Source organism: Lissotriton vulgaris, chromosome 9, assembly GCF_964263255.1.
Source record: "Lissotriton vulgaris chromosome 9, aLisVul1.2, whole genome shotgun sequence".
In the NCBI taxonomy this organism is placed as follows: Eukaryota; Metazoa; Chordata; class Amphibia; order Caudata; family Salamandridae; genus Lissotriton; species Lissotriton vulgaris.
This window is the reverse complement of record NC_141697.1, coordinates 255,844,015-255,868,787: the sequence shown is the minus strand read 5'-3', so window position 1 is coordinate 255,868,787 and position 24,773 is coordinate 255,844,015. Positions and strand designations below refer to the sequence as shown.

At 44.7% G+C, this 24,773-nt stretch overlaps 1 protein-coding gene across 2 annotated transcripts in view; it reads right to left on the bottom strand.

The window, feature by feature from the left end:
* LTBP2 (latent transforming growth factor beta binding protein 2) overlaps positions 1-24,773 on the bottom strand; it is a 1,419,414-nt gene that overhangs the window by 605,612 nt on the left and 789,029 nt on the right. For both annotated transcript variants that reach the window (XM_086937485.1, XM_086937488.1), the window contains exons 4-5: positions 23,052-23,239; positions 7,977-8,147 (exon numbers count right to left, since the gene is read on the bottom strand). In XM_086937485.1, coding sequence (XP_086793611.1) covers positions 7,977-8,147; positions 23,052-23,239 — 359 coding nt within the window. The remainder of the gene's footprint in view (positions 1-7,976; positions 8,148-23,051; positions 23,240-24,773) is intronic.

The following is a 24,773-nucleotide window of genomic DNA, read 5'->3' as shown; positions in this document are numbered from 1 at the left end:
GCTGTGTAGACCTGGCAAAAGATGTATTTTATCAGATCAAAATGGAAGTGTAAAACAGCACACACAGGCTGCAATAAAAGGCATGAGATATCTTTAAAGGGCAACTTAGATGGGGCCACAATAAGTGCAGCAGGCCACTAGTAGTATTTAATTTACAGGCCCTATGTACAAGTAGTACCACTTTACCAGGGACTTGCAAGTAAAAGAAATGTGGCAATTGTGTGAAAGCCAATTTCACCATGTTTAAAGGAGAGATCACATGCACTTTAGCACTGGCTAGCAATGGTAAAGTGTGCAGAAGTCCTAAAAGCCTACAAAAATGGGTTTAGAAAACAGGAGAGTGAAGGCAAAAAGTTCTGGGATGACCCCACAGAAAGGGCTAAGATCCCATAGACTTCCATGTATTGTACCATTTACAAGCACAAATACACCCAGCACATGAAAACAACAACATACACACTGCACAGCACTACATACTAACAATGTAGACCACAGGTGAGTTAAGCACAAAGCAATGGAACTCCACATGGAAGAGCCTGTAGACCCCACTCCTGTGACACTGGTAAACAGATATGTTCACTTCTACTGATCACTACATGGTAAGCTGCCACCCCCGCGCTAGTGCTACTTAACTTCTCACAAAGGCAGTAGCTTTTCACCACTATGAGGGTAGCACTATGGGGACCCTCCTGGTCCAATAAGACTGCAATCCTGTTAGACAGGTCTGTGTCATGGCATACATGCATGATCCATGTTTGCCTACAACAAATAAAATTAGCACCAAGGATCCAGGTACCATAGCGCTGGGTCACTCAAGGGAGGGGCACATATCCTCCACCATGCAAGCGACTTTTCCATCCCAAAACAAGGCCATTAGCTTTTTGAAGGTCAACATACCAATTTTCCTCCTGATATGGTTGCCCAGTTTCATCACCACTGTTAGACCTGTCCCCTTAAGATCGTTTTCCCCCAAACCTTTTGCCTGCTTGCCTCCTTTTTTGCTGATTCTTTTTGTTGGCTTTAGGACTCTGAACAGTTTACCACTACTAACCAGTGCTAAAGTGGAAGTGTTTCTCCCCTCAAAAATGGTGACTTTACTTTATACACAATTGGGATATTTAAATTATCTGTAAGTCTCTAGTGGAGTGCACTACCTGTGCCCAGGGCCCATAAATTAAATGCTACTAGTAGGTCTGCAGCACTGATTGTGCCACCCACGCAAGTAGCCCTTTAAACATATCTCAGGCCAGCCACTACAGAGCCTGCATGTGCAGTTTTACTGCCATGTAGACTTGGCATTTAAAATCTCTTGCCAAGCATTAAACTCCCCTTTTATTACAACTAAGTCACCCTAAGATGGCCTCAGGCAGCCCATAAGGCAGGGTGCTGTGTAAGTAAAAGGTAAGACATGTACTTTTACGTTTTGCATGTCCTGGTAGTGAAAAACACCTAAATTCATTTTTCACTACTGTGAGGCCTACTCCTCTCATAGGATATCATTGGGAATTTCTTACTGGACTTTTAACCCCTTCAGTGAGTCGGATGGCCGGGGGCCTTCCGACGCACCAGTGCACATGTGCGTAGGACGGCCCCAGCATTTGAAATTCCTCTGGTGCGGGCACTAGAGGGATTTTATTTCCACCCCCCAACAGCCTCGGGAGCTGTCTCTGTGGTTTCCCTGAAATGACGATCATCGCGCACGTCACGCTGACATCATTTCAGTGAAACCGAAACTGAAATGAGCCGAGAGTCTAATTTCATTTTTGCTTTCTACGTGATCAGGGGGCTATCTCAGCCCCCTGAGCAAGTAGAAAGTCAGGAGAGGCATTGTTGGAAAGGAGAGAATTTCCCCTCTATATTGGTACCCCTAGTTGTTCCCTGCTTGGGAATCGCCCAAGGAGGGCGATCCCCAAGCAGGGATCCACACACTAGGCACCAGGGAAGGGGGAGCAGCCCCTTGGGCAAGGGCCTTTGCTCCCCCGTATTATTTTGGGTGAATTCAGTCTTTCTGACCTCCCCTGGGGTGGGTACATGGCGGTAGTAGCCTCCAATCTGATCCTCCGTGAGGGCAGAGAGCCCACTAGAAGCCAGGGATTTGTTTTCCAATGTGAATTTAGGGTGGGGGCTGCCCAATATGGGCATGCCAATGACCCCACCCTGCTGTAAAATGACAGTCTTAAAGCCCACTAGATGCCAGCTTTTGTTCCCCGTGTTGAATTTAGGGGTGAGGGCTTCCCAAGAAGCGCATATCAATGCCCCCCCATCCCCCCCCCCACAAAATGTCAGTCTCTCTTTCCCCCCGGAGGTCAGATGGGCGCATTTGCCCCAAATCAGCCCCCTGGAGGGGCAGAAAGCCCACTAGATACCATTGCAATTAGGGTGGGGGCTGGCCAGGGATTTTTTTAATTGAAATTAGGGGCATGCCAATGCCTCCCCTCCTAAAATCCCACAGTCCCCCTCCCCCCCTCAGAAGCGGATGGGGCAATAGCCGCTGATCTTCCCCGGGCGGGCAGAAAGTCCACTAGGCCCCATGTATTGGTTTTTTTTCTAAGTAAAGGTGGGGCTGCCCAAAATGGGCTTGGCAATGCCTCCACTCCACCATTGGTATCCTGGTGCTTGTCCTCTTTGGTCTGTCTACCTGGGTCTGCTACTCCTTGTCCTGGTCTTCTTTGTTCGCCTGGTCCTAGTTAGTGCTCTCAAGCCCACCAAGCCCTCCTCCTCGTAATGGTCGAGGGCCTGCTCTTCCTTTTGGTTTTGTTCCTTCAAGCACTCGTCCACTGGGTCCATATCATCCTGTTCTACATCCTCCTGGCCCTCCTGGGCCTTCTCACCTTGGCCTGTTATCCCTAGTCCTGTTTTTCTGTGTTATGATCCTCATCGTCTATTTGTTCCTGGTCCCTCTGGAATTGGTAACCCTGGTACTCGCAGATTATGTCTCTCTGGGTCTGGTTTTTCTTGTCCTGGTTCTCATGGCTCTGGTGTTCCTAGCCCTCCTTTTGTCCAAATTCTGGCCCTTATTCTCCTACTTGTCATCATCCTCATCACACTGGTCTTACTCCTTCCTTCCTCACACCCCCTCCACAATGATTTTAGTCAGGTACAACCTCCAATCCTGTTACATATTTTTATTTTACAGACACCACTGTCAAGGATAGAAATAAGGACTCAGTAGAGGCAGGACAATGCCCACTTAAAACATTGCTCAAATCTTCCATTCCAAAGATACATTGTACAGGTGACTGAAGGGGCTACTCACAACATGGGACTAATAAGCATCTATGCCTGAAACCCACTCTGCTGGGTAAATACTATGAACAAGTGTGGTATTCACAGTCAGCAGAGTTAACTTGTGTACATTATCCAGTCATTACTTACCTGTCTTCTGCTTTCACTTCAACATTCCACAGAAGTCCCATTACCGTGTCTCACTCAATTTACATCCTGCAAGTGCCCAATCTACAATGCCCCAAACACCAGTTGCCTACTATATGTGTCCCCAGCTCTAGGGCCCAGATAACACCTATCAGTAAGCATTCCCTGTTTGCTGCTTGGCGACTGCTGCTGTGTTGCCAGGTTTGAAATACTAAGCAAGCACAAGGCCTTACATAAGAAGCCCAAAATGAGCCCATACACCTAACAAGGTGGTACAGGAACATTAAAAAACTATACATTCTCCAGAGTACATAAAATCTGTATGTAAAATGCTTTAAAAATATTCTTAGACTGCAGCGTAAAATATCTGTGTGCCATATCCTGAAGCTTCTGAAATAAAGGTTTGATTTCTACATATCTTATCTAACAAATGCCTTTATTCAAAATCGATTTTACTGTTTTTTTTCATCTGTAAACACCTTACCTTAATTCATGTACTTACTTTTGTACAAGGTATTCTACATTTGTATATCTACTTACATTTGATGCCTCACACATGTTCCATCCCCATTACAAGATGGCCCCCACCCTATCATTGTTTATTAACCCTTTTTATTTACGGTCAGCTAAATAAAGACCTCCTTTGCACTATTTATCAGGCCACAAGATAAATTGTACATCATCTCTACTATTTAGCCTGGGGCTGTCTAAATAGCAAAGATTATGTACTATTTTGCCACCCGCTAGGTAAATAGTAGCGATTTTACATTATTTGGCTGGCGGCTGGGTAAATAGCTACTTCCTTGTAGGTTTTTCACCCTTGTTCAACCCCAAAATCAGTATCCAACCTCAAAATCAGTATGCAATCCCAAAATCAGTACCAACCCCCAAATCAGTATATGTACCTGTAACATCAATGGCCTCTCAGACAAACTGGGGACCCCGAAATATTAACCTACTTAATCCATCCGGCAACTAGAGGCTCCAATTACGGCCACTGCTCAGGTGGCCAGGCGTCATTCGCCAAAATATCAACCATTGGAGCAATGGAAGAAATTGCGATAAAAATCACTCCCCCCAGTGCGGTTCAGGCACTAGCTATAACAACCATAATTAATCCGACTATTCAATCATTATTTATCATAAACACATACATACACCCAAAGCACAGACAACCAGCGGCAAGGGAACTTGTTAGCTAATTGGCAAGACTTATGACGGAAAGGGAAATGGACAACATACTCATAGCTGGCGACTTTAACCTTCATCTTTTCAGAAAGAAACCAGTCGACGAGATGACAAAGACAATGGATCTCGCTTGGGAGATCCCGAATCAAGTAACTCCCTTACCAAACAAACATACAAAAACCTCAAACCAGCTACTGATCGATCTCGAGCAGTTAAACTTGAGAGTTCTTAACGGTCGATTTGTAGAGGACACCACACCAGCTCCAACATATCTGTCTTCAACCACCTCCTCTCACCTTGACTTTGCTCTTGCGACCCTACCATTGTTTGAAAAAATCAGTTCATTAAAAGTAGGAGACAGTGGCCAAAGTGACCATCTGCCGCTAGAAGTGAAACTGGCCATGTCCTGTAGGAATCAAGTGGCAGAAGGAACAAACATCTGTACAGAGTACACCTCAAACTACAGGCGAATAAGGTGTAAGATAGACGAAGCTGAGGAACTATCAACTAGTGCCAAAACGTTCATGCACCAGATATCTAGCGCAGATAAAAGGTCACTAGATGCCTGGGGCGAATTCATAGCGGAACTCGGGGCGAAACACGCCAAAGAACAAAAGATCGTCAAAGGAAAAACATCACGGAACATAGTCGGCAATGTAACAATACCAGAGATAAAAACCTTAAAAAGTGGAATAAACCAGACTTTGAGACCGCTCCTTAAAGAGCCAAACAACGAAGGTCCGCAAAAGACGCTGCGCACGCTAAAAGCACAGCTGAAGAAAAAAATATTGGAAAGGAAAAGGCAGCTGAACGATAACCTCTGGGCAAAAATCTTACATGACTCTAAAGAAAAGAACAGCTCTAGATTCTGGAAACTAATTCCCTCCCTCCAACGCCCAGTTCATAAGGGAATCAACTCAAACATCTCGGAACTACTCTGGGCAAACTACCTATCAGCTCATTTCCTTACCAAAAACCTAGTGGGGTGCTCGCCCAGAGGCAAAGCCCAGAAATCTGGTCTGGATCAGGCCCCCGGCAAAACAGGCATAAACAACAAGGAACAGATCAATGTCCACACAAGGAAACCATCCCCACACTACATTGGTACACTGAACGAGAAAGCAACAACAAGATTTGCACCAATCACAAACAGAGGGGAACACACATATTCGGAAATAGCGGCTAGGATCAGATTACAAATTATAAAGGGCAAACTTGAGGGTGCCCCGGGCCCTAACGAGATCCCGTCAATAATATACAAACAAGATGCTGACTTTTGGAGTAACATCATGGCACCAGTCTTTCAGGAAATAAGGGAAACAGAAATATGTCCAAAAACCTGGAGAGGCTCCATAATAAGCCCAATTTACAAAAAGGGAGAAAGGAATAACCCAAGCAGTTACCGACTAATAGTGCTAGTCGATATAGAGGGAAAGTATTATGCGGCCCTCGTTCTGGAAGGTTTAACATCTTGGGCAAACAAAAACCACATCATCCCAGCTACCCAGACCGGATTCCGCAGAGGTCAGGGCACAACTACCAATATCATGGCGCTAACTTTTTTGACAGATGCAGTAAAATCCATGAAGAGCTCACTATACCTATGTTACATTGACTACAGCGCCGCATTTGACCATGTAGACCGGAGCAAACTCTGGCAGAAGCTGGAAAGATGGGGGATCCCAAGCCCACTCCTACAGCAGTTGATCATGCAACATACCAACACCTGGGTTAGGATCAAATTGGGCTCCGGAACACACATTTCAAGGCAAATCAGTACCACCAAAGGCTTGAAACAAGGTTGTGTCCTAGCCCCAATGCTGTTCAACCTCTTTCTGGCAGATCTCCTGGGGGAACTAGAGAAAATCAAATCCCATGCCCCGCGATTAGGCGATACCACACTCTCAAACCTTCTATACGCCGACAACCTGGTCCATATCAGCCGGTCCCCTATTGGTCTCCAAAATCTTCTGGATACAACCAGCTTATTTTCCACAAATAACTCACTAAACATCAACTTAAACAAAACAAAAGTTATGACAATGAACTACAATAAAAAAAGGAAACTTACTGGTTTCTGGACGGACAGAGGCTAGAACAGGTAGCAATATATAAATACCTAAGCGTCCTTATAGACAGCAAAGGCTCATTCAGGCCCCAACTAGAGGCCATTTGTCAGAAGGGCACGACTTTCTACTTGTCAATTAAACCCCCGAAGAAAGTTCTCCCAGACCGGTCATTCGGCCCCCTTTTGCAGGTGATAAGGGCACGACTGCAACCCATGCTTACGTAGGGCAGCGAATCCCTGCAAGGAAAAGATGTCACGATATTAGACAACACCATCAGTCACGCATATAGGGAAATATTTCAACTACCCACCTACACTTCACTCTCTCAAATTCGTCTCAAATTCGGGCTCCAGAAACAGGCGGTGGAGAGGAGGGGGGCATATATTAAAACGTAGCGGAAAATCAGAGATGCCGACCGCGGATCCCTAGACTCCCATCTCTGGAGAGAATTATCCACCAGAGGCAACTCACCCGCAAGGAAATACCACCAAGACTCATTGGAGATGCTGGACCTAACAAACCTCTGGGAGTCGTCAACAGATCTTAAAACCTTCAAAAAAGTGGTAACGAAAGTAACCAAGTTGATCTCATCTATAGAGGATAAAGCCACCCTGACTAAGAGGGCCCACGGATGGATCGTGCTGAAAGACTACAGAGCCCTGAAACCACAAGAATATCTAAAAATGGGCCTCACGCAGTCAACTAATAACAAGTTCTTAAACATGCGCCTTGGCATTATACTCATACTACTGCACCTGGCACCTTGGAAAAGGGGAAGCTCAGCAAGCTGCTGCCAACTCTGCCTATCAGGAAAAGAGGACCTTATCCATATAATCTGCATCTGTTAAAAACTTATGGACATAAGACTATCCCTACTCCGGGCCCTACGGAACCAGAAGGGCATAACAAGTTGCAGGCAGGCTGTGATGTTGTGCTTTAACCCTGAGGAGACTCAGTTAAACTGTAGACTAACTAAATTCTTTGACATAGTGGCCAGAAGCCTTACGATCCAGACACCTGGCTCACACTAAGCACTAGCCTACTCAATGCTGAGCTAAGCCCCTTGGAGCACCTTGTTTCCTTAATCCCTATGGTTTCGAACAATACACATTGTGACTTTTTATGATCTCAACAAGCAAGCCCACTTGCTTTTTATATTTTAACTGTAACCATGAATGCTTTTTTTTTACATATTTGTATGTTTTATATTGTGAGTTTTTATTAACTGTACAATAAATCTTACTTACCCTTGTTCAGAAGTCTAAGAAACGGCTGTGGTCACTTACTACTTTTGCTCACACTTTGAACCTTTGTATGCTCCGAAATCTGAGAAATTACAGTACTCACAGATGCGGAAGCCGGTCTTGGGGTCGGAGTTGTGGCCAGCTTGGCTGTACAGGGTGGTGGTGGCCCCTTTCTCGCAGTAGTTGAAGCAGTGTCCTTGGCTGCAGGTCTGTTTGCATATTGTAGGAGTGAAGACAATCTTTATCCGGCCAATTTTCTCGGTCAGGTTTGCTCCTAAGGATCAGAGTGCACGAGTATTCACAAGGAGACCACTCACTTTGCATTGAAGTATGTGATCACACACACAGGAAACACGCAAAACAAGAGAGAAACCACTCAGTTTACAAAAGAGTACCACACAGGAACACAGAGTATGAAAAGAAAGAATTGTGCATGAGATTCACAAAGGGGGTGTGGTATGAACAGTTAGGGGTGTCGTTGCTATGAACATGGGTGGGCTTCTGGTTGTAAGGCCATAGTGACTTCATAACTTCTAGAAGTGAAGGGAACTGCGTACACAACAGGAGAGCTGGCATTAAAGACATTCTACAAACTAGCCTATTGTGCGTAAAGACAGACAGGGGCCAGGGCAGGGAGGCAGAAAGCCCTTCTTGGGCCACCTCCTCACTGCATTCCTGGGAAACCAAAGCCATGGGGTGGAAAAAGAAACTAATATTGCAAGGACATGACTTAGGCGCCTCTGGATTTTAATATTGTAAAGTAGAGCAGGAGCACACATTGGGCACCATAATCCTGAACTGACTCTATGCCCAAGTACCTATAACAACAGGTATGTCCAGCCTTTATTAATAATGCCTAGACAGCCACTTAAAAAATCATGTTTAAAACTAGAAATATATTAGTGCAAAGTTCCCTCTTTCTCTTATCCGTATTCTATAATCTTTTGATTTACAGGAGCACCATATCGGTAGCCTGATCCACATATACAGTTTTAATAATTTGCGTACAAAAATGGAATAACATAGAAATCCAAATCAACCCTTGTATACAGACTTCAAGGTAAACTTTTCTTCCAAGTTACACAAAAGTGATAGAATAGACTGGAGTGTCCTAGGTTCTTCAATATGATACACGATTGCTAATGCAAATTTATCACAACTTGTATCCCCAAACCTATAGAGAACCTTGTAATTTTCTGGCCAAGCAGTACAGCTCCTCCCTAAAGGTAGATGGCCTAAGAAATAATAAACTGTTAAGAACTGGATCAGTTATCTCTGAGGAACTATGAATATAATTGATTCCCCCATATGCATTCTGACCAAGCAGAATAGCTCCTCCCCGAAGGTAGAGGGATATAGAAAAAATAAACTGTTAATAATTGGATCAGTCATCTCTGAGGAACTATGAATACAATCGATTTCTCCATATGTAGATACCAGAACTGTTGATCCATTGGTTGTTTATGATACTGTAAGAAGATTTGTAAAGGGTTGTACAGTGAATGTATCCTTCTCTTTCACTCAATTAAACAGTACACCCTGAATAACCAATCTGATGGTAAACAAGATACTAGAAAAGTCTATATATATGCACAGCCATGTACCACTTGTTACAGGTCAAGTAGCCAATTGTGTTTTGGATGATAAATGTAAATCACCATGTACTTATCAAACTTTATTGTATGTTCATTTCTCTAGGGCAATTAAATTGACCCCAATACCTCGACAGAAACCAAATGGTGTCTTGATAAAGGTGGACAAAACTTTGGAAAACCACCGAAACGCGTTGACGCTTCACCCAGTATAATTCATGATCTCGACATCTCTGCTGATATACTGTATTATAGTGTACATAGCTTAGGTGTTCATAATAGAGTCCGAATATACAACCAGTATTGTACAAATTCCATGTCTTACAGTCCTTTCTGTCTTTGTGATTCAATCTTGCTGGCCAATATTGAATGTCAAAGAACCTTTTATTGTTTTACCTGTGTTGAGTGGGTTCCATTTGGACCACTCTTCTTTTAACATTTGTATTTTCAATAATTCTTTATATTTACTTGTATTTCGTAATTGTTTTTTTCTTGACCCTCCGGCTTTTCCTATTCAATCACGCTCAAGGGAACACTCTGTTTTATTGGTGGAAAAAGTCCTGCCCATGAGCCTGAGTAATCCTTACACCCATCTGGTGTACTGCTCTGAGTAAACCAGCCTTTCCACTACTATAGTCTAGCTGGCCCCTAGTGTCCTTCAGAGCAGTGACAGGGCCCTGATTCACTCTGGCCTGGTTGAAGTGATGACTCCCACCCTCAGGGATCATGTGTTCATGCTCCGAATCCACCTGCCAACTAAGGGAGATAAGGGCATGTTCTAACACCTGCCACTGGGGACTACTTACCCCTAAGGCCACATTTGCCACTCCTGTAGAGGTACCACCAGTAGGTAGTTTCTTAGGATAGACAGAGTCCCCCCACTAACTCAGATAAATCAAAGCTCCGGGCTGGAAATGGGGCACTCGGGTACTCTACCCACCAGAATCACCTCCCTGTTTTTCAGAAGAGGCATAGGAACCCTTTCCTTCCACCTTCTTCTTGGACTTGTCTCAAGTCAAGTCAAGCTAAAATTTGTATAGCGCACTACTCACCCAGAGGGTCTCAAGGCGCTTGGGGGAGGAGGGGTACGTTATTTATCAAATAACCAAGTTTTGAGTTGTTTTCTGAAGGAGAGGTGGTTCTGTGTAAGGCGGAGGTGGGTGGGGAGAGAATTCTATGTTTTGGCTGCTAGGTAGGAGAAAGATCTTCCTCCCATGGTGGATCTTTGGATGCGTGGAATCACGGCGAGGGCTTGATTGGACGATCGTAGTTGGCGGATGGGGGTGTAGAAAGTCAGGTGCGTGTTGAGGTATTTGGGTCCTAGGTCGTAGAGGGCTTTGTGTGCGTGGGTGAGGAGACGGAACGTAATTCTCTTGTTGACGGGGAGCCAGTGGAGGTTTCTTAGGTGACCGGATATGTGATTGTGGCGGGGGATGTCAAGGATGAGTCTGGCGGAGGCGTTCTGAATGCGTTGGAGTTTTTCTGTAATTTGGCTGTGGTTCCGGCGTAGAGGGTGTTTCCGTAGTCCAGTCGGCTTGTGACAAGTGCTTGCGTGACCGTCTTTCTTGTTTCGGTGGGGATCCAACGGAAGATCTTTTTGAGAATATGTAGGATGTTAAAGCATGATGATGAGATGGCGTTGACTTGTCTGGTCATCGAGAGGGAGGAGTCTAGGATGAAGCCCAGGTTGCGTGCGTGGTCCGTAGGTTTGGGTGCGCTGCCTAGGGCCGGGGGCCACCAGGAGTCGTCCCAGGCAGAGGGGGATGATCCCAGGATGAGGACTTCCGTCTTGTCAGAATTTAGTTTTAAATGGCTGTTCTTCATCCACTCTGCTACGTCTTTCATCCCTTCATGTAGGTTGGTTTTAGCGGTGTTTGGGTCTTTGGTGAGGGAGAGGATCAGCTGTGTGTCGTCAGCATAGGAGATGATGTTGAGGTTGTGTTGGCGCGCGATGGATGTGAGGGGGCTCATGTAGACGTTAAAGAGAGTGGGGCTGAGCGATGATCCTTGTGGTACGCCGCAGATGACTTCAGTGGCCTCTGATCTGAAAGGGGGAAGGCGGACTCTCTGGGTTCTTCCGGTGAGGAACGAGATGATCCAGTCCAATGCATTTCCTTGTATTCCGATGTTGCTGAGGCGTTTTATGAGGGTGCTATGGCAGACCGTGTCGAATGCTGCGGAGAGGTCCAGTAGGATGAGGGCAGCTGTTTCTCCGTTGTCAAGTAGTGTTCGAATGTCGTCTGTGGCTGCGATGAGGGCGGTCTCGGTGCTGTGTTTGGCTCGGAAGCCGGACTGTGAGGGGTCAAGGGAGCCGTTAGACTCGAGGAAGGCGTCGAGCTGATTGTTGATGTTTTTCTCAATGACTTTGGCGGGGAATGGGAGGAGCTGTGTGTTTCTTCAGGAGGGCGCTGAGTTCGGCATGTTTCCAGCTTTCCGGGAAGGTGGCGGTGTTGAGGGAGCAGTTGATGATGTCTCGGAGATGGGGTGCGATGATGGAGTCGGCTTTGTTGAAGATGTGGTGGGGGCATGGGTCATGGGTCGGTTGGCGATCCGGAGTGGATGGAGTTCATCAAGTTGATGGTGTCTTCAGTGCTGATTGGGTTCCAGGCGCAAAGTGTGGTGGTGGGGGGCTTCGGTTCGGAGGTAGGGGGGGTGGACTGGTCGCCGAAGCTGTTATGTATGTCAGTGATTTTGCTGTGGAAGAATGAGGCTAGAGAGTCGCAGAGGTCTTGAGAGGGAGTGATGTCGTTGGTGCCGGGACTGGGATTGGTAAACTCTTTGACGATGTTGAAGAGTTCCTTGCTGTTGTGGGCGTTGTTGTCGAGTCGATCCTTAAATGCTGATTTCTTGGTGGATCGGATCAGCTGATGGTGTTTGCGGGTGGCGTCCTTGAGGGCGGTCATGTTGTCTGTGGTTGGGTTTTTTCGCCAGGCTTTCTAGAAGGGTGCGGCAGGTCTTTTTGGATTTCTTAAGGTCGTCATTGAACCAGGGGGCTTTTTTGCTACCTGGCTTGTTTTGATGGTTTTTCAATGGTGCTAAATCGCCAGCGATGTGGGTGATCCATTGTGTGAGGTTGATGGCTGCTTGATTTGGGTCCAATGATTTGGCGGGAGGGTTTTGGTATAGCGATGTGGTGAGCTGGTCGGTGGTAATTTTGTTCCAGTTTCTACAGGGGATTTGTTGTGGGTGGTGGTGGGTCGTGGTCTTTCTGAAGATGAAGTGGACGCAGCTGTGGTCCGTCCAATGGAGTCCTGTGGCGTGATTGAAGGAAATGTGCTTGCTGGAGGAGAAGATTGGGTCGAGCGTGTGTCCGGCGTAGTGGGTGGGGGTGTTTACCAGTTGTTTGAGTCCGAGATTGGCGAGGTTGTCTAGAAGGGTGGTGGTGTTGCTGTCGTTATTCTTTTCCAGGTGGAAGTTGAGGTCCCCTAGTAGAATGTAGTCCTCGGAGGGGAGGGCGTGTGGGCTGATGAAGTCTGTGATGTCTTCGCTGAATTGTGTGCGGGGTCCTGGTGGTCTGTAGATGAGGGTGCCTCTGAGTGTGGTCTTAGGGTCCGTGTGAATCTGGAAGTGAAGGTGTTCGGCGGCTGCGAGGTTGTCGTCGGAACTGGTTGTGATGCGGATGGTGTTCTTATGGACGATAGCTATGCCTCCTCCTGTTTGGTTGATGCGGTCCTTTCGGATGATTTTGTAACCGTCCGGGATAGCTATGGTGATGTCGGGGGCTGATGAGGCGTTCATCTAGGTTTCTGTAAGAAAGGCGACGTCCGGCGTTGTGGTGTCTAGAAGGTTCCATAGTTCAGTGGCGTGCTTGTGGACCGAGCGGGTGTTAAGCAGGATGCACTTCAGGTGGTTAGTGATGGAGCTCTGTTTGGCGTTTGTGGATTTAGTCTGGGTCCTGATGCAGTCGAACTTGCAGGAGTGGCAGGTGAAGGGTCCATGGGTGTGTCCCGGGGCGGCTTGGTGGCAGATTGGGAGACGGCCGGAGTTGAGTGAAGAGAGGGTTGCGGCGTCATACGTTATGCGGGTGGGGTGGACTTTGCGGGGACCAGGGGGCCTGGCGCTGGGCGCGGTCCAGGCGCGGACGGGCTTACCTTTGGCGCGCCTTGGGCGCGGCCGCTGCGCGCAGGTACATCTGTCATAAGTGGATGGTGGAGGGGGGGCGGAGCGAGGGAGGAGCAGCCGGGAGGCGGGAGAGTGTTGGAGAGACGGGCTAGGAGGCACAACAACAAGATGGCAGCAAAAACAAAAGCGAAACAGGACGAGATTGGGGCACAATGTGGAATATAGCTATGATATGGGCAGTGGCACCGGCACAATCAGGCACAAATAAATTCAACAAGCAATGCGAGCGATGCACAATTAATTAATTAGTTGCAGTGAGCAGTATAGCGCTACGATAATGCGAGCAATGCACAATTAATTAGCAGCAGTGACCAGTAAAGCTCTATGATACGAGCAATGCGAGCAATGTATAATTAATTATCAGCAATGACCAGTATAGCGCTACGATACCAGGATTGACCAGGGAGCGTCTTCCTTTACCTCGCCCTCACTCTGCTAGGGGGATTCCGAACCACCCTTCTTGGGGTCACCCCAGGCACCTTCTTAAACACTGAGGTACTAGTCAAGAGGTCTGCTACTTATCTCTCAGCTCTGTACAACAAGTATTGAGCATGTGATCCTTCAGGTACAGCTCAATATAATCATTGACTCTATTGCTCCTCACCCAACTACTTGTTTGAACAATCTAAGAAACCCACCCAAGACTGGTTTGGGAGTTTGTGGCTGTCCCTGAACCTCTGGTAGTACCTTTCAGGGGTCAACCCACATTTGGCAATTAATGTAGCCTTCATGGGAGTATACTGATTTGTACTTCCACTCCTAGTGTTAGGAAGGTGTCCCTCCCCACTGTAGGCATATGCTCCCATAAGCTTGCTCACAAATCCCCCCTCTGAGAACTTGTGCATTCTATGAGCCACCATAAATGCAGAAAATTGTTTGTCTATGTCACCTCCCACCACATGTCTGGCACCAGGTCTTCTGGTATGCGGACCCTTACTTCTCCAGAGCAAACTGAAGGTATGGTGTCACCATTGTTGCTGGATTCTGCTTGTCTGGCTTTGAGCTCCAGTTCCTTCATGTTCACCTCATGAGCCATTACTAGTTTCTTTTCAGCTAAAGCCCTCTAGGCTTTTGCCAACGGGGATGGAGCACAGGTCAGATACAGTGGTATTATTGGGCCTGGGCTCCCCTTACCTTCGGTCTTAAAAGAAATTGTCAGAGGATGTAGAGTTTATTGGGGCAAGGCAGCTGGCTGTCTCCGAGGAGGAGGCATTGTCGTCGGGAAGCCACTGTAAATGAAGCAGCGGTGATATTCATAAATTCAGACTTACGGCCTGATTATGAACTGGCAGGCAGAGTTATTCTGTGAAAAATGTGACAGATACAGCGTCCACCAAATTTCAATTCCTTTATATATTATGGAACTTGTAATACAGCGGATGGGATATCAGTCATCAGGGCTCGAAAAATCCACTCGCATTGTCAAGTAAAATGTATTCAGGATGAGCTATTTTTAGGCACTACTTGCCATTTCTGGTCAGTTGAAAATCCTCTAACTTCAGGGAAAGCAAACTGACTTTTGACCTGTCTCTCAAAGCAGAGCAAATGTGACATGAAAACAAGATTTAAAAGCATCTTTATTGTTCATAAAGGGAAAGAACAATACAAAAAATGCCATTAAATCTTGTTATCTTGTCACATTTGCTGGCTTTCAGAGACAAAGGTCAAAAGTCAGCTTATCTTAATACATTTATTTTTCTTTCTGTGACTTAAGTTAGAGGATTTTATACCATGAACTCTGTGACAATTGAACTGTGCAAAGCATGTTAAATGATGTTGGGCTTTATTCTAATACAACACTGAAATAGTTAAGTGAACTATTCAAACATTTCAAATATATTTTACGGGTTTTGAAGACTCACTTTTGTAATACTGTGGTGAAAAAAATATTTTTATAGGTTCAAAATAAATTAGAACACTTTGGGCCATATGTATCAAGATACCAATTAGCGATTCTGTAATAGCGATTTTTAAGAAATCGCTATTTCAGAATCGCTAATTGGTATGTATCAAGAAAATCGCAATTTTTTTGTGATTTCTTGATATTCCTTAATTGCGAATTCGCAAATTGCGAATTCGCAATTAAGGAATACTTTCCCATTCATTTCTATGGGCTCCTGACCCATAGGAAGGAATGGGAATTTATTCTCAATTTACTATTCGCAATTTGCTAATCGCAAATTGAGAATAATTTCAAGGACACCCTGTTGCACCCCTGAAATAAGTATGGGTGCACATGTGGTGCACATGAACACCATGAGCATCACATGGCACTTTGAAAAATTCAGAAATGTGCATTTTTCAAGGAAATCGCAACTTACCACCAACTAGAAGTTGGTGGTAATTTGCGATTCCTTAAGGGCATTTTGGATTTTTTTTTTTGCTGAATACATTGCATTTAAGGAATTGCAAAATTTGCGATTCCTTAAATGCAATCGCAAAATAAGGAATCGCAAATTTTGCAATTCCTTATTTTGCACCCAAATTCTTTCATACATTCCATTTTGCGAAAATGAGTTTGCAAACGCCGAAATTCTGCGAATTTCGGCGTTTGCAAACCCATTTGGCCTTGATACATATGGCCCTTTACTTGGTGATGTGCAAATTTTAAATATTTTTGCTGAAATCCAATTTCCCAAAATTGTTTATGTGCTATCATCAGTAAAACTACATGTTAATGGGAAAGTTTTGCGGCTATTTCAATAAGAAATATGCTATCTGTAAATGACAATGCACTACCACATCATGCTTTGGTTATATATTTATAAAAAATAAGTTTTTAAACATGAACTGGAAATTATTACTGCTCCTGCCCAGATGACAATGCTATTAGTGAATATGGGCTTGATTCTTGCTATACATGGAACAAACATTATGGGCCTCATTAGGATCAGAGCAGGAGGGAACCTCCGCATGGCATGCGGAGTTCCCTCCTGTGCAATTAGGATATTTTTAACATTGCGGCGGGTGCGGCTTCAAGCTGCACCCGGGGCAATGTTAAAAATGCAGGTGTTGCATTTGTATGCAGAAAGAGGCAGGCACTGCGCGGTGCCTGCCGCTTTCCGCATACAAATGCAGGGGGTACCTATGGTACCCCCCATGTGCACCCCCCACCCCCCCCCCCCCCTTCACCTAGGGGGCCCGCAACGGGCCCCCGCAGTGAAGTTACACATGCTTTTCCACGGCGGAAAACCCGCCGCGGAAAAGCATCTGAAACAGGCCATCCTAATACGGCGGACGGTGTATGACAGACACCGTCACCATATTAGAGCTTTTCCACCGCGGTTGTGAGCCAGCCGCGGCGGAAAAGCTGCGGACGGAAACCAGGGCCCACCAGCCATCCTAATGTGGCGGTGGGTCTTTGGTGGGTCCGCTGCGGATTTTCCGCATCCTCCGGGCCGGCGGTGGCTTCCGCCGGCCCAGAGGATGCGGAAAATCCGCAATCCTAATAACCCCCTTAGTCTAGTATATAAAAAGAGTTTTTTTGTACATTAGAAATAGTGAACTTGCATATTTAAAGGTGCTCTCTTATGTGATAATGAAGAAAAGACAACTTTATCAGACAAAATATTTGCCTAGGATCACACAATTTGAGACTAGTGCATTACAGTTAGGTCGAGTAGATTATTAAAGTTACTAGACAAAAGGTCTTTTATTATTTTTCGCTACCTGATTAATGTTTGTGACAGAGTATCCCATCAGCCAAGATCGCAATCAGGCCCTTAGTATCTTTTTTGGAAGGTGAAAATCTCCAGCAAAATGAAGCTGAAGGCTGTAGCCAATACGGGCTTCACAAGGCAGAAAAACTCTTCTGCGAGGAGCCACTAAACAAAATTTGCTGCTGCAGAGAAGAACATAGCTTGGATTTGGGCTATCAGGACACCTTTGGCACCACTTCCAAAAGTTCAGGACTGGAGAGGCACCACTGGGGGGTCAGGATTCACCCAGGCAGGGTCCAGGTACGGTTTCATGATGCTTGAAGCCTTTTCTGCCCCTGAGGTTCTGATCAGGAGGCCAGCCAACAAGCCCTTGGGGTTACTCAGGAAATCTCAAGCAGCAGAGCAGACTTCTGAGAGTTCAGAGCCGGCTTCAAACAGCAGGGGAGTCCTTCTTGATGCGACAAAGCAGTCTTCTGAAGTAGCAGGCCACAGCAGCAGGCGGGCCTCTTGGTGTTCTTCCATAGGCCAAAAAAGTGAACTGAAGAGTGGGTCCGAGTGTCATATTTTTATATCTGGTGCCTCCTTTGAAGTGGGAGAAACCTCTGTAGGCTTCTCCTCACAGAAGTGGCTGGAATTCCCACCTCCCTGCCTTGGACGCAGACTGTCAGCAGGTACAATAGGCTAGTGCAAAGGTCTTTGTGTGAGAGCACTGTACAGTCTTTTGAAGTGAAAGTGAGACATTAAATGACCATCAGTTGTATCTACAATGTATTTCACTTAATTAAATCAAGGTGAACACTACTGCACCCAGAAGTCATATACACATATTTAAAGGGTCAGAGTGTTTAAAGTCGACAACGTTTCAATCCGTGATTAATGCAGGATCATCATCAGGACTTCAGAATACATGCCTGATTTCCCCTTTCTAAGCCCTGTGCCTCCTACTGTAGATTTCCCAAACCTGGGATTGAGGATTGCTCTCCGTGGGACTTTCCCCGTGAAGGCTACATACTTCTCTGTATTGTATATTGCTCTTATATTTGCCTATGTAAATACTACCTTGGCACGTTTTAATGCTTACTATTGGCTTACTTGTAAACTGTCCGATTGTTACGGTGCATAACTTGGCTTTTCTATTGTGGATTCAGATTTACTATGTTTGTTTGGACACATGTATTATACCCCGTCATGTCGTCCTTCTGACACTATGATAGGTATGTGGATATATCAATTTCCTATTTCATGGTATTAACAGTTGCTCTATGCACGGTGCATGAAAGAATACCAATTTCAGTCTACCTAGTACACAGTCTATTCTCCTTCTCACCTGTTTTTGGTGCAGTTAATTGGCTTTTTCACTGCCTATCGGGTAATTACACCATTGTAGGCATGTTTATCACATATATCATGCTTTACCTTGGTACAACTGCATTCTCTTGCTTAAAGGGGTAAATTCGTCTGATTTCTGCTTTTTCTATTTTTCCCCATTTCTTCATCCCAATTTCCTCAACAGTTGATGGTAATTATACATAAGATGACATGCTTTCTTTGCACACCAATAAATATAATCAAGCATGTATTTTGAAGTCTTGATGATGATCCTGCATTAATCATGGACCAAACCATCGTCGACCTTAAACACTCTGATCCTTTAAATATGTGTATATGACTTCTGGGTGCAGTAGTGTTCTCCTTGAGGTAAAAAAGTGACCCCTATTGTGGATAAAACTGATTGTCATTTGATGTCACATGCCTGTTTGTTTTCAAGGTTTTAACACCTGTTGAGGTTTACCCCAGTTGGGTTAATCTTCCACACATATATATGTTTGATTAAAAGTGTACTACATATCTATTTTTGATTACTCGTGGACATTATTCGTGTCTCTAGAGCACTGTTAATTATTCATTGACTGTAGGGACTTTTGTTCCTGAAAATACTTACTACCCTTGGTTCGTATCGAGTCTTGGGTTCCCTTTTACTTATTAACAACTTTCTAAAAGTGGCATTTTCAGAATTGTGACTGATAATACGACTTTACCATTAAAGAAGATTTTAAATCACAATTTCTCAGACACCAAACAAGATTTGTCTATCTGCTTCCATTCAAAGGTTACAGAAAAGGGGGGGGTGATGAACAGAGTGTCTGAATTAAGCAGACCACTCTTACCCAGTCCAAAGATCAGGGCTTGATCCATCACCGTTATTTATCTCACTGCACCATCCCAGCTCAGAACCTGGCTATATGCAAATCAGTCTGTCCCTGGCCCAGTGCATCATGGGAACAGGGCAGACTAAACTACCAAGCCAATTCTTCACCAGAAAGGAGACAAGCTACCGGGGACCGGTTTCTGGCATTTCAGCCTTCTTCGGCCCGGCTTGCTTGAATCTGATTGTGCAGTGAGAAAGGGACTCATGTCTGAGTATACCCTGCCACACCTATAGTGGCCAAAAACGATTCAGAAAAGGGGGTGGTGATGAACAGAGTGTCTGAATTAAGCAGACCACTCTTACCCAGTCCAAAGATCAGGGCTTGATCCATCACCGTTATTTATCTCACTGCACCATCCCAGTGCAGGGCAGACTAAACTACCAAGCCAATTCTTCCTCAGAAAGGAGACAAGTTACCGGGGGCTAAAGAACGGTGATGGATCAAGCCCTGATCTTTGGACTGGGTAAGAGTGGTCTGCTTAATTCAGACACTCTGTTCATCACCACCCCCTTTTCTGTATCAATTTTGTCCACCATAAGCGTGGAAGGGTATACTCAGATGTGAGTCCCTAGCTCATTGCACCATCAGGATTCAAGCAAGCCGGGCCGAAGACGGCTGAAATGCCAGAAACCGGTCCCCGGTAGCTTGTTTCCTTCCCAGTATAAGAATTGGCTTGGTAGTTTGGTCTGCCCTGTTCCCATGATGCACTGGGCCAGGGTCAGACTAATTTGCATATAGCCAAGTTCTGAGCTGGGATGGTGCAGTGAGCTCAAAAACGGTGATGGATCAAGCCCTGATCTTTGGACTGGGTAAGAGTGGTCTGCTTAATTCAGACACTCTGTTCATCACCACCCCCTTTTCTGTATCAATTTTGTACAGCATAAGCGTGGAAGGGTATACTCAGATGTGAGTCCCTAGCTCATTGCACCATCAGGATTCAAGCAAGCCGGGCCGAAGACGGCTGAAATGCCAGAAACCAGTCCCCGGTAGCTTGTTTCCTTCCCAGTATAAGAATTGGCTTGGTAGTTTGGTCTGCCCTGTTCCCATGATGCACTGGGCCAGGGTCAGACTAATTTGCATATAGCCAAGTTCTGAGCTGGGATGGTTCAGTGAGCTAAAAACAGTGATGGATCAAGCCCTGATCTTTGGACTGGGTAAGAGTGGTCTGCTTAATTCAGACACTCTGTTCATCACAACCCCCTTTTCTGAATCAATTTTGTCCACCATAAGCGTGGAAGGGTATACTCAGATGTGAGTCCCTAGCTCATGGCACCATCAGGATTCAAGCAAGCCGGGCCGAAGATGGCTGAAATGCCAGAAACTGGTCCCCGGTAGCTTGTTTCCTTCCCAGTATAAGAATTGGCTTGGTAGTTTGGTCTGCCCTGTTCCCATGATGCACTGGGCCAGGGTCAGACTAATTTGCATATAGCCAAGTTCTGAGCTGGGATGGTGCAGTGAGCTAATAAACGGTGATGGATCAAGCCCTGATCTTTGGACTGGGTAAGAGTGGTCTGCTTAATTCAGACACTCTGTTCATCGCCACCCCCTTTTCTGTATCCATTCAAAGGTTAGCACTTATTCAACGTAATAAGGCAAACCAATGTTATCCTATGGGAGCGATAGCTCTCACAATAGTGAAAACGAATTTGTGAGTTTTTCAATACCAGGACATTGAAAACTTAAATGTACATGTGCCACTAATTAATTACAATGCACCCTGCCTTAAAGACTATCTAGGGCTTACTTTAGGGGTGTTTTGTATTTATTAAAAAAGGAGGTTTAGGCCTGACAAAGAGCTTTTTGCCAAGTCGAATTGGCAGTTTAAAACTGCAACCAGCCTGCAATGGCAGACCTGGGACATGTTTAAGGGGCTACTTAAGTGGGTGGCACAATAGGTGCTGCAGGACCACTAGTAGCATTTCATTTACCAGCGGTGGGTATATGGTATGCCACTTTACTAGGGACTTACTAGTAAAATAAATATGCCAATCAGGTGTAAGCCAATTTTACCAAGGTCAGGGAGTGAGCACAAGCATGTTATCATCACTGGTCAGCTGTGATAAAATGCACAGAGTCCTAAGGCCAACAAAAAATAATTCAGAAAAATAGAAAGGGTGAGGGTAAAATGTTTGGGGGGGTCACCCTGCAGAGAGGGTCAAGTCCAACACATTCAAAATATAATAATAGGAGACCAATGATAATAGGAGACAAATGTGTACACAAGTATAGAGTAGTGTAGGGACACTAGAGATTAATGGGAGAGAGATCAGCCAATAAATGTAAACAGGAAACCATGGAATACTCACAAAAGATTTCCATGGAATGTGAAACTGAATGCACAAGAGTAGCACTCACTCAGACAAGAGACATTCACAAGGGAACACCATCGTGAGCACAAGGAGGGAGAGAGACGCACCCTTTTGGAGGACGGGTGGTCATTTTCACTTTCATTAGGCAGGTGCTTTCTGTCAATAGTTGTGTGTGAACAGAAGAAGAGTGCTCACTCGAAGTAGTGCGATTCAAAAGAGAGACCCAGAGTGCACCATACAAGAGCATGTATTCCTCCCACCTTATGCTTGAGACAGCAGAAGGGGTGAGATTCAGAGGGAAACCTTGGGCGCATGAGAAAAGAATTGTTGTCACACATGAGAGATTCGCAAGGGAGACACCACTGTTTCACCGGAATAGAAGACCCTCATTCACCCCTAGAGTTTCACAACAGGGAGGAGAAGAGAGAAATACGGTATAGACAAGGGTGCACATGAAGATTGATGACCCAGATTATTTCATATCATTTTGACCAATAAATCCCTAAGGTAAGGGTTTTCTACAGAGAGGGGTATTCTTCACACACTAATTACCACATAGGGGTATTGATTTAGTTCTTACACTAAAGAAAGACAGAAGTCTTGAACTTTTTCTTATACCTAACAAAGACCGTGAAACTGGGTCCGTTCTTGATTGAGAGTCTGAGGAGGCTGTTGAGTTAGTTTGTGTCTCAAGTTGAGAGGGCACCTTGAGTAAGTTCTTGAAAACAAATTTCAAGGCAATGGTTATTTCTTACAAAAGACAAATATGACACTCAAGGGCAAGTGTTTACCAGAGGCCGCTGTTTGTTTAATTCTTGCCCCAGGTACAGAGGGTGCTGTTAGATTAGTCTTACTCCAGATTTAAGGCTGCTGTTAGGTTAGTTCTTGGCAGAGGTATGATGGGCACTGTTGGGTTAGGTCTAACACAGGGTGCAGACAACGCTGTTGCATTAGTTTTTATCTCAGGTTTGGAGGGTGCTGTTGGGTTAGTTCTTATCACAGATAGAGTGTGCAGTTGGATTGGTTCTTACCAGAGGTACAGTGGCCATTGTTGGGTTAATTTGTACCCCAGATACAGAAGACAATCTTGGATGAGTTCTTATGCCAGGTAGAATGGGCGCTATTGAGTTAGTTAATCTACCAGTTACAAAAGGATACTGTTGAATTAGTTCTTACCAGAGGTATGTATAGAGGGCATTGTTGGATTTTTTCTTACTCCAGGTTCAAAGGGCGCTCTTGGGCAATTTCTTATCAGAGGTATAAAGGACAATTTTCTTAATTCTTACCCCAGGGAGTGAGGGCACTTCCAGAATGTGCAATGTTTTGAAGAGATCCTCTGACCTGCTCCAGTTCAGGTCCATTTGGAAGAGCATTCGATGTTAGAAGGGAGCCCCCAGAAGGGTACCGTCTCACTGTGCGTGATGACCCAGAATACTGCTGAGAGGTAATGGGTACTTCGGTAATTTTTTGAGTGCTGTGGAGAAAAGTAATACACAATTTAATGGTATGCCTACAACAATCTTCTCTATGTCCTTCGCATAATGACTCTGTCCTGTGCCATTGTACACTTGTTTGTACTCGGACCATTAAAGTGGTCTCTAATCTGGGTTACCAGTCAACACCTTGCATTCTTGGGTTCCAGTGTCCTTTCAAAAGCCTTCTCCCGACACTCTGGACCTAATTGAACAGTCACTAATCTACATTTAATTACCCTGACATATTTTCTCTATTCTGGGGACTTTTTCATTTCCCAGAACTTTGTGATCTTAACATCCTGTACTAATAATCAATGTCCTGAACCATTTAACCTTCACATTCTGCTTCCTAAATTACAAGATACTATATTGCATCAATTTACTCTGGTATTCTATTCTCAACTTGGATTATCGCCTTAGACTAATTGAACCTAACAATCTATCTCAGCCCTGGGTCAATGGTGAAAGTATATACTATCTTATACCAACAACTACCTGCATATTGTTCTTTCCATGTCATGTAAAGACTATCTCTTCTTCAACATGCATCACAAATTTACCTTCACATCAAACATTTAATACTATCTCTCTCAAGCACAAAATGTTTACCGGTGTAACCCCCAGTGGCTGGAGTGCTTGGTACCTTGAATACAAGTCCTCAAATCTAAAGATATTGCCCCACAGAACCACCACTTTCATTTTAGAAAATACATATTATCGCATGATTGTAAATAGTGGGTTTACAAGCTAGCACAAGAACAAGGTTATCTCATCTAACTTTTTACATTTTCAATTTAAATGGGGCTTGATATTTTAGCAGCGGCATTCTTGAATTTTAGATCCTTTTTTGAAGTAGCAAATAAAGTAAAGGCTCTTTTACGAAACATTAGAGTCGACACACTAATATCGAAACAGAACGATGAATATTTTTAAGTTTAAGCAATACATATTTCAGGTAGAGAAGCTGGAAAGAAAACTTTTACAACGGAAAAAGATAAGATGAACTGGGTGGCAGATACCACCTTTAAAACATTAGATAAAAGACTGCAGTAATTCCAAGAACAGTAAACCACTAAGAGATAGGCAAGTGGGAACACAGGGATTCTTTGAAATAGATGTAAAAACGAATCTGCATGCTTCATCGATGGTCTGTGGCATGCCCCTCTTCTAAGGTGTCATGGTCTAGTTTTAAGTGTGATGTTTTTGGAATCTTTGAAGGACGCAAATCCAGAATGTTTGTGAATTGCATAACCCTCTAAACTCTAAAGTGATGTCTGAGATGTTAACAATATCTGTGCATATGATTTTAAATTAGATAATTTCAAATTGACAGTATCCATTGAGTAATTTAAACTAGATATTATGCTATTTCTTAAGTGATAAATGTAAGATGTTGCTACACATACCTCTACTCCTGGATGTCTATTGTGCTTGTGCTACTGTGACATCAATCCTTCACGTCTCCTTTCCTACTTGTCACCCATATTGAGAAGCAATCAGCTTATCAGTGAGGTATGTGCAAATAAACAAAAA